Source organism: Protobothrops mucrosquamatus, unplaced genomic scaffold (genome assembly GCF_001527695.2).
Source record: "Protobothrops mucrosquamatus isolate PMUCROS unplaced genomic scaffold, P.Mucros_1.0 scaffold335, whole genome shotgun sequence".
NCBI classification, from domain to species: Eukaryota; Metazoa; Chordata; class Lepidosauria; order Squamata; family Viperidae; genus Protobothrops; species Protobothrops mucrosquamatus.
This window is the reverse complement of record NW_015386673.1, coordinates 405,849-416,542: the sequence shown is the minus strand read 5'-3', so window position 1 is coordinate 416,542 and position 10,694 is coordinate 405,849. Positions and strand designations below refer to the sequence as shown.

The 10,694-nt window shown below is 41.4% G+C and overlaps 1 protein-coding gene across 1 annotated transcript in view; it reads right to left on the bottom strand.

The window, feature by feature from the left end:
• Positions 1 to 4,318, bottom strand: part of AIG1 (androgen induced 1) — a 68,391-nt gene extending 64,073 nt beyond the window's left edge. Inside the window, exon 1 of the mRNA XM_015815305.1 lies at positions 4,047 to 4,318. Coding sequence (XP_015670791.1) covers positions 4,047 to 4,187 — 141 coding nt within the window. The 5' untranslated portion in view covers positions 4,188 to 4,318. The remainder of the gene's footprint in view (positions 1 to 4,046) is intronic.
• Between the last annotated feature and the right edge of the window lie 6,376 nt (positions 4,319 to 10,694).

Below are 10,694 nucleotides of genomic sequence, written 5' to 3'. Positions count from 1 at the left end.
AAAAAAAAAAAAAAAAAGCCTTCAAACACCAATTAAAACAAGTTTTGGTCATATTTTCGCATACAGATTGAAAATTCAAACTTTTAAATATCACTGCAAATCAACCACCCAAACTTTGAGTCTCTGTGATGCAAAAGATTGAGCTTAATTTTAATACTGAACTTTGGGTTGAGGAAGCAAATTCTTTACTTTTTTATTTATATCCATATTCAGTGTTACTGTACCCAAGATCGGAGATTGATGAAGTGATTGGGTACAGTGTTACTGTACCCAAGATCGGAGATTGATGAAGTGATTAAAATTGAGGCACACTGGGTTTATACTTGTCACACTGGGTTTATACTTGTCACTTTTATATCTATCAAGAAGAGTCATGAATCACTGTTATGATTTCTGATTCTCAGATCTTTGTGGGTGTGACTGAAGATTCTGAGCATGATCAATCAAACTATTTCTTTAAGGGAAAGACACTCTATTTTAGATGGACCATCTAAATTGGAAGATGTTATCTTGCTCTGATACACTGAGTCAAAAAATGAATTCTGAACAAAACCTTCCTCCTCTCACAATTCTTAACCCTCCAGCAGAATTCTCCAGCACTACACATAAAGGAAAGTATGGATCTGTTGTTTGGGGATGGTTATATAGGTGTTCCATTTATATTTTAACAAACTCAGAGAGAACCTAGGAAAGATTCCATGGATGGAAATCCTAAAGGGGAAAACAACTCAAGAAGCATGGGAAACTCTGAAAAATGCTATCATAAAAGCCCAGTCCAGCACAATACCACTGAAAAAGAAAAACAAGAAATTCAAGAAGAAACCAGCATGGCTGCACAAGATCTCTCTGATAAACTGAAAGACAAAAAGGACAAGTAAAAAAATGGAAAGAGAGATGCATAACTAAGGCTGATTATCAGCGGACAACCAGAACATACAAAGATGAAGTCAGGAAAGAAAAGGCTCAGAATGAATAAAGACTTGCAACAAAAATCAAGGACAATAAAAAAAAGTTTCTTTCAACATAGTAATAACAAGAAAAAAGTCAAGGAAACTATAGGTCCACTAAAGAAAGAAGATGGCAAGGAAGTAACAGGCAGTAGGGAGAAAACAGAGCTGCTTAACTCATTATTTGCATCGGTCTTCACACAAAAAGAAAGTATAGCCAAACATACTAAAAAAACTATTGCAAAAGACAAACTAAAAAGAAAAATTAAAATAAGCAAGAAAATGGTAAGAGAACACCTATTCAACCTTGATGGATATAAATCTCCAGGATTAAATCCCAAAGTTCTGAAGGAGCTGGCAGATGTTATCTCAGAACCATTGCATCATATCTTTCAAAAATCCTGGAGCACCAGGGAAGTACCTGAGGATTGGAAAAAAGCTGATGTGGTTCCCATCTTCAAGAAAGGGAAAAAAACTGACCCAGGAAACTACAGACCAATCAGTCTAACATCAATACCTGCGAAGATCCTGGAAAAGATAATCAAAAAATAGATCTGCGAACAACTAGAAGCAAACAAAGTTATAACCAGTAGCCAGCACAGGTTTGTTAAAAACAGATCATGCCAAACAAATCTTATTTCATTCTTTGATAAAGTGACTAAATTAGTAGACCAGCGAAATGCTATGGGCATAGTATACTTAGATTTCAGTAAGGCATTTGACACAGTAGACCACAACCTGCTGCCTAGTAAGCTAGAAAAAGGTGGGACAGACAACATTACCACCAGATGGATTTGTAGCTGACTGACAAATGGTACTCAACAAGTAGTCCTCAATGGTAGTACATCCACATGGACAGAAGTAGGCACTGGGGTACCACAAGGCTTCATCTTATGCCCAATACTCTTTAATATCTTCATAACTCATCTAATTTGCAGATGACACTAAACTGGCAGGAATAGCCAACACCCCAGAAGACAAGCTCAGGATTCAAAAAGCACAATGGGCCCTATCCAACAAAATGAATTTTAATGTGGAGAAAAGCAAGTTTTTACACTTAGGCAGGAAAAATCAAAGGTATAAGTACAGATTAGGTGAGACCTGGCTCAAAAACAGTAACTGTGAGAGGGACCTTGGAGTCCTAGTGGATGATCACTTGAATATGAGCCAGTAGTGTGCAGCAGCAGCCAAAAAATCTAATACAATCCTGGGTTCTATAAACAAATCAAGATCACACAAAGTATTAGCACCATACCTGGAATACTGCAACCAATTTCTGTCACCATACTACAAAAAAGATGTTGAGCCTTTGGAAAAAGTTCAGAGAAGACCAACTAAAATGATCAAAGGCCTGGAGACTAAAACATATGAAGAATGGCTGCAGGACTTGGGTTTGGCTAGTCTAAAAAAAAGAAGAAATAGGGGTGACATGATAGCAGTATTCCAGTATTTGAGGGGCTGCCACAAAGAAGAGCAGGTCAAATTATTCTCCAAAGCACCAGAGGGCAGAACAAGAAACAATGGTTGGAAACTGACCAAAGAGAGAAGCAACCTGGAATTAAGGAGAATCTTCCTAATAGTGAGGACAATTAACCAGTGGAATAGCTTGCCTTCAGAAATCGTGGGTGCTTCATCACTGGAGGTTTTTAAGAAGAGGCTAGACCAGGGGTGTCAAACTGCCGGCCCGCAGGCTGGACGAGGTGTCACGAGGAAACCGCGCCCACCCCATTGCCGACAATGGGGAAAACGTTCCGATACGTCACGTGACATCACGTGACATTGTGAGTTTGACATGTCTGGGCTAGACAATCACTTGTCTGAAATGATATAGGTTCTCCTGCTTGAGCAGGGGGGCTGAACTAGAAGATCTCCAAGGTCCCTTCCAGCTCTATTCTATTCTAATTCTATTTCTGAAAATGTAATGTTCTGACTAGGAGGCACTCAAACTGCAAAGCACAAAACAGGAAGTCAGAGTCAACCAATCAGCATGCAAGATGCCCACCTTCACACATCGTGCAGTTGGGATTTGGGAGGTGTTTGCATTAGCCCATCTGAAGCTATCTGCAACCTACACTTACCCAACAATCCCTTTGCAACATAAGTATGCAGTTGCAGGCCTTTAGACTACAAAATGAGGCAAGGTTCTTTAAAACTTCAGATAGTTCCTCCAGAATGGGCAGAGCTAACTATGGCAGTATAATATTATTTCAAATACTTTAGTGTTGCTGGAATAATGGTTTTATGTGTTCCTACTAGGAGAAAGCTTCGGCTAGTAATAAATCGGTACACTGCGTGCCTTAACAAAAAAATTTCTTGGCCAGCACTTAGAAAACTTTCACAATAAACGAAGTTTCCACTGTCATGTGCAAAAGGCCAAGTTGCTTGGATTCACATATATATTAAGCCATTACGACATCCTAGGTCCTTGGCAAGAATTGATATGTACTGTAAGAAAGCCAATACCGGCTAAAGAACTGGTAACTGTGACTTAGCATTATTGTGAACCGATAATAATCAAGCACAGTTAGAATGTAAGTGATGTTTTGTATATTCACAAAATATGTCGCAATTCTAAGTGGCAATTCTAAAGAAAAGAAACTAGCCAACCTTTTTAAACTGATAAACTGCTTCTTGGAATAGCACGTTGCTTGTGCAACAATATAATGTACAATAATGTCATTCATTGGGGTTGCTATCCTCTCAGCAGCTACCTATAATTCTTTTTCTCAGTACGGATGTCATTTTTGGAAAAGTGCCTTGTATCGCTATTGCTAAATGTGGAGGAGCCAATAATCCTAATACATTTCACTCTTTTCCCTAGCACTGACCATTTGCGTAGTTAATGAACAGGCATCTTCAGATGACACCCGTTGCGACCGAGATGCCTTTCTTCTTTAAAAACGATGGTGCGAATGAACAAGGTCTTCCTTCACAGCGCCTCCCCTTAAGCGCTGCCCGTCACCAGTTCTTCCGCGCAAAGGAAGCCTCGTCCCCGGAGCAAAGTTGACCGGGGAGCGCAGCCACTCTCCTTGCCCGGGACATGGGAACGCATCCTCACATCCCGAGGAAGAGAAGGCAGCGGCGGGAAAGGTTACTTACCAGGTTAATGAACGTCAGAAATTTCCAGCTGCCTCCATAGGTCTGGTGCGCTGGCATGTCAATGGCCTTGTAATTGCACAGGATGGAAAAATAGGAGAGGAGGATGGCGACCCGCAGCACCTGCCCGGGTACGAGCGCCATGTTGCGTCTCCTTCCAAAATAAGTAAGGCCTTTAGCGCCGAAGGAACCAAGGCGGCTAAAAGCGAAGGGCGCGCGCTTCGCTTGCGGCTCAGGGCGCGCGCGTCAGGCGCTCAGCAAGCGTAGAGCCGGGGGAAGCGGCGCGCGAAAAGGTCCGCGCGCATTCGGCGCCGCTCAGTGTTCTCCACCACGGGGGATGAAAGCAACGTGAGCGGAGGCATAGACTACTGGCGTGTAGACCCGACCCACAGTGCCCAACTTCCGGAGTGAGTTTGGACGCCATGTTTCATGTTGCCCAAAAAAGAATTGCCCATAAGAAAGAGGGAAGAGGACTCAACCTGGGCGCCAACGTGTCTCCGCCACTTCCTCCTGCAGGCAGCAATACGAAGTTGCAGTAAGGCGAATGAATGCGTACGTAGTTTCCATCGCTCCCGTGCCACTTGCGTTTGCTTTTACTCCCAGTGAAACAGAAGGCGCTTCGGAAGGTTGAAAGTTGAAGTACGCGTCGCCTTGGCTGCAATTTAAACGGTGTTCTGCATCGAATTGGGACTGCGTTTCCTGCTCGGCTTTCACCTTTCCATATAAATAGGAAAATAAACCGCAAGTTCCGCCGGCATAAGGGGGCTGATGTCCTCAGCCTCATCGGAGCCACTGAAAGTGGCAGAGCAGTTTTCATTTATTTAAAAGCAAAACGAACGCACACCCACACAACTATTTTGCATTGCATTATCAGTTGCAAGAACATCCTTTCCTTTTTTTCCCCCCAGAGAAATGAGATTGTCCATTTATAGCTCGACTAAATTTCTGTTCGGTTTTTTTCCCCCAGATTTTTCATAGGGAGAGCGCGCTTATTTGCACCTCAAGTTTAAGTGCGTGTTGCTCTATTCAAAGGAGGAGGAAGCTTTGTCTTCAGGCATGCAGATCATGATTCTCAAACTCTACAGCAGTGATGGCAAACCTTTTAGAGACCAAGTGCCCAAACTGTAACCCAAAATCCACTTATGCATCATCGGGTGCCGGGTGGGTGTGGCCCATTGGCTGGGTGTGGCCCATTGACTGGGTGTGGCCAATGGGGTGGGTGTGGCCCATTGGCTGGGCGTGGCTGCGGTGGTAACGGTAGACTGGCTGGGACTAAAAAGTTCAATCAATCAATTCTAACTTTGCAAGATCTTTTTTTTCCGTGAGAAGTTGAAATTGACTGATCGATTGAACCTTTTTTTTTTGCACACAGCAGCGGAGGCCTAAAGCGAAAAGGTTTTATAAAACCCCAGCTAAAGGCCTAGGACTGGGGTGACGTCAAGCGTGCTCACAGAGAGGGCTCTGCGTGCCGCCTCTGGCACCTGTGCTATAGGTTCACCACCACTGCTGTACAGTAACACTACAATCAAGGGGGTCATACAGATTTCAGATTCGGTTCAACCCTGGGAATATCCAAGATGTGGGGTGATGCTGATTGCTGGGCTCGGAAATATTCTCAGAGTCACCTTCTCCGTCTGACTGCTTTCTTAAGTTATTCCTAACCAGGAGTTATTCTAATGCACATGTTCATCTCAAAACCAGCTGTCTTTCCTGATTCTTGTTTTCCACAAAGCTACTAAAAATAAAAAAATCTGTTAATGGGATAAAAATTAGTTCAAAATTCCCCCAGGTGGCATTGCCACTTGCGTTTGCTCTGTTTTATACAAAACAATTGTGTCACATTCAGACAGTTACTTAGCAAACAGCATTATTATCTCATGCCTCTTAAGCTTGCAAAAGATTGAGCCATCTAGAATATCAAAAACAACATATTCTCTTGATAAAGCGGATAAAGGAGGAATACTCATGACCATAAACAAGCTGGATTATTGAAACAGTGCTCCAATACCTCATTTTAGAGGTATTGAGGTACAGATGGTGGTACAGATAGTGAAGAATACCAAAAGGAATTATAAGACTTTCTGAAGAATTTTCTCCGAAGTGCACAAAATGTACCTTGAGAAAGTTATTCTGGCATCTCACTTGGGAAGGTGGGCTGCAATACAGTAAACATGGATGAAGATTTCCAAGGTCCCTTCCAACTCTGTTCTATATTCTATATGTCTTTTTTTGATGATGTCTAATAACCTACTAACAAACCCCAGAATTCATGAGATACTGTAGTCAGATTTTGCAAGATTTAGTCTTGTGTGAAATTTCTCAAGATCTTGTCAATCGATTAATTGTGAATATTTAACTGCTTTGAACTTTAGTTTAGAATATAGCAGACAATACCAATATACAATTCTTTCTGCTCAGAGTCATCAAACAAACTCTCATGCATATCCGGTTATAGTTCAGTATTCACTTTATATGTTTTTCCACAGTGAGCTGAAAATAACAGAATGAAACCCCACAGAATCAAATGCAAAATCTTTCACTTAGAAAACAGAAATCAAATGCATAGGTGTAAGATGGGGGATAATTCTCCACAAATTAGTACTGGTGAGAAAAATCTTGGAATAGTAGTTGATTATCGATTTAATGTAATCAGAAGGGTGATGTGACTGCGAAAAGGCAAATGAAAATTTTGGCTGCCTGAAGAGAAGCTTTTAAGTAGTTTTTAATAATGAAAAGTAATAGTGTTGCATTATTCTGTATTGAGCAGGTCCCTTGAGTCCGGTTCGGAGCACCACACTTTAAGGAGAGTTCAAATAAATTTGAACTAATAGAGCAGTGTTGGCGAACCTATGGCACAAGTGCCAGAGGCGGCACCCGGAGCCCTCTCTGTGGGCACACGTGCCGACGCCCCAGCCCCGCCCCCTCCACACCAGCAGCCCCCCTGGAGGAGAGTCGCCCCCAGGCACGGCCCGCTTGGAGCAGCGCAGCCAATGACATGGCAGCCGGGCAGTGGGGACAAGACTCTGCCCTTGCGCCCTGTCGCAAAAAGTTGATGCTGCAGGGCACGGGTGGAGGGCATGGCCACCATGGCGCTGCCGTGGAGGTGGTGGTGGCTGGCCTTCCGGGTGGGTGGGGGTGGGCAGGGGTGGGGCAGTGCAGTGCGGGGGTGAGGTAGTTTTTGGGCACTCGGTCTCTAAAAGGTTCGCCATCACTGTAATAGAGCAAAAAGCAACAAGAATGACCAGAGTGCTAGAAACTAAATCCTGTGAAAAGACATTGAATGATTGGCAATGTTTAGCCTTGAGAAGAAGAGGAGAATGGTGTAGGAGGGAGAAGTATGTGAAATAACATTACAGAAGAATGTCAGGATCTCTTCTCTTGTTCCAAAATGTAGGGGAGGAAAAATGGATTTAACTGTCAGAAAGAAAGATTTTGGTTGAATATTAAGAAAAACTTCTAAAACAACTTATTAAGAATATATTCATCATGATCAACCACTGATTTATTAATGACTGTCAATTTTCATTGCCTGCAGTTCCTATACTGCATTACATTATGAGCTAATATTTCCCTTGTTCATTCTAAATTAATGAATATGTAATACTTCCTTCTGAAATATTGTGTACTGCATGCATCTGGTGAAAGTGATTAGCATCTTGAAAACTTTAAGCAATAAAAAAATGTCTTTAAATTGCCATAATATCCTTTGTTGCTTTTATTGCAGTAAATTAAGTAGTTGCCATCAAATCATTGTTAACTGTCTTAACAATGGCATTGTCATGGTTCCAACAGATGAATCTCTTCAAAAGAACTTCAAGGCATTGTTTTCCTGAAAGAATCTTTTATTCGAGAAACAAAGTATCGGCACTACATAGTTGAAGCCAAAACCTGAATTCCCCCTCCCCTGGCACAATTCCCTCCTCCAATTAACTGTCATAAATCACATTCCCCAATTAATTTGAGGTGTGGGCTTTCTCCCCATCTCTCCTGCCCGCCAAATTTCTATCAACTCTGGACCTAATAACCTTAGGTTCCCCACGGCTGAGTTATTGTTATGACTAGCTGGACTCTCATCCACATTCCCCCTCCCAGCATCAACAAACTCTAAAAGTGATAGAGAAAAGATGGCTACATTTCCATCTGTTGACAAAGCAAGAACATCCGATGTTAGCAGCATTGACAGGTATGATATAAACAAGTTTTTAAAATCTATTGGCTCACATCTCCTCCTTGTTTCATGACGCACTTTGATAATCCCCTTCCTTTACTGCTGCTCAATAATTTCTGATGCGTCAGTCTCTAGGATCATCTACTCATAAGTTCATTCTTGTGTCATCAATGATTTTTTGTAATGTATAATAAATGCATGTTATTTTTCTTAATAAACATTGATGTGTTACTTTTGTTATCACTATGTCCACATGCATTTCACAATACTACCATTTTCTTCTTTTCTTATTTATTCAAATACTCCATGTATATGATGTCATATGTATCCAAGTATTATCATTTGCTCAATGTGATTGAGATTCCTTCTTTTTCCTTACATGAATTAAAGTAATATATTTTGGTTTTAACATTTAAATGACATAAATAGTTTTGTTCTGTATCAAAAAAATCTCTGTGAATAACATCTGCACTAAAATCTGCATTTTCTTTTTGTGGGAAAGAAAAGAAATATAGATTAAAGGAAAATATAGATTACATGTGTTACTTCTGTGAATTCCACTGTCTGCTTTCAGAGAATACTGCATTGGATTGTGTTTTGTTTTTAATAGATCAGGTCCAATTAAATGTGTTATGAAATTATAAAAGGATACAATACCCCATTTTATGGACACATTCCAAGCAAATGTCTGCAAATAGCCTGTGATTCAATGGTTCCTCAGTTAAGTGAAAGCCTAGCATCTAGGAGACAATGCAAGTAAATAGCTTTTAGAAATCTGTAATCTAATTGTGCAGGATCCTAGTCCTGTGACTTCTTGGAGAATTCACTTTTTATTAAATAGTTTATATACACAACAGTAGTCTAGGCTGACATTGTTTTTTAGCTGTGCTATTGAAAAGTGCTCAGGTCTGAAAATATATCAACATTTTTTCTCACATACATGCCTGTATGTCTGACTCTGCATTCTTTCTCTGTGTACAGTACCTCCGGTATCAGTCTATTATTATTATTATTATTATTTATTGAATTTATATACCGCCCTATCTCCCTTACGGGACTCAGGGCGGTGAACAGGCGATAATAAAAACCACGATAAATATATGCAAGTTTCTGTTCTAAAATCAAATTAAATAACAGGCCTGCTCTAAAAATACCCCATACAAAACCCCCACTAAAACGTAATCAAACTACGCCAGGCCGGCCGCACGGAATAGATGGGCCTTCAGGGCTCGGCGAAAAAGGCGCAGGTCCGCAACTGTACGTAGGTCGGGGGGTAGGTCATTCCAGAGGGCAGGAGCTGCCACAGAGAAGGCTCTCCCCCTGGGGGTCGCCAGCCGGCATTGTTCTATATCTCAATCTATTCAGTTCCCTAAATTGTGTCCTGTTGAGACTGTCTGCCAGTAGAATGGGCAGAATTGGTAAATTGTCCTGAATGTTCCTTCCTCATTGGGAAACCCTCCTGAGCAGATTAGAGGGATAGACTTAAAAGAAAAGTAAAGAATATTTTTATTGCACCAATGGAAATCTACTCACACGACAGTGAAGGTAAATTCCTTTCTGTTTCTGCAATTTGCTGCAGGCAACTCAATACTGGACTTGCAATGCTCCTCTTGCTTTCTCTTTGTGAAGTTCATTCTGGTTTTACAAGTTTGTACTTGTTAGAGACAAAGTACTATATTGCCTTATGACATGAAAGATGCTCACCTGATTTGGCATATGAAAGGAATGAGGGAATCCTTAACATGACATAAATTATTTGACTTCTCAAACCAGATTTTGTAAGAATAAAATGTGAATAAAATCTGGGTAACATGATTAACTATGGAAAAGAAAAGCCATATGTTTTTTAAAAGTATAACAATGATCTGATAGGAAAACTTAATTGTTCTGGCATTCACATTCATTTACTTTGTCCCATTATGAACTCTAGAGCAGGGCTTTTCAACCTTTTCACCCGTTGTACCACTTTTAAGATATGGCAATATCCGAGTACCACCAGTCGCCTAGCAAGGTGTCAAAAACTTGATGACCAAAAAAAAAGAGAGGAAAAAAGTGATAAAGTACAGGTAGTCCTCGACTTACAACAGTTCGCTTAGTGACTGTTCGAAGTTACAATGGCACTGAAAAAAGTGCCCCCCAAGCCACAGCCGAGCAAGACACCTGCCTGCCCACCCAGCGGCGCTCTTCCTTCTGTCCGAGGTTTTCACTGTTGTGAGCATTTCTGTTGAGGATTGGCAGCGGGGGTGGGGGGTATTTGGTTTTTATTCCCCCCGTCTGCTGGGTGGTTGCAGCAGGTTTTGGTCATTTCACATGACCCTGGGATACCGACTGTCACAAATATGAATCAGTTGCCAAGCATCTGAATGTAAATCACAAGACCCTGGAGATGCTGCAACGTTCCAGCTGATCTGCGCTTCTTCTGGGCTCAGCAGAAGCACCAGGATCAGTGCTGCTTTCCAACTGATTGGTGCTTCTTCAAGGCT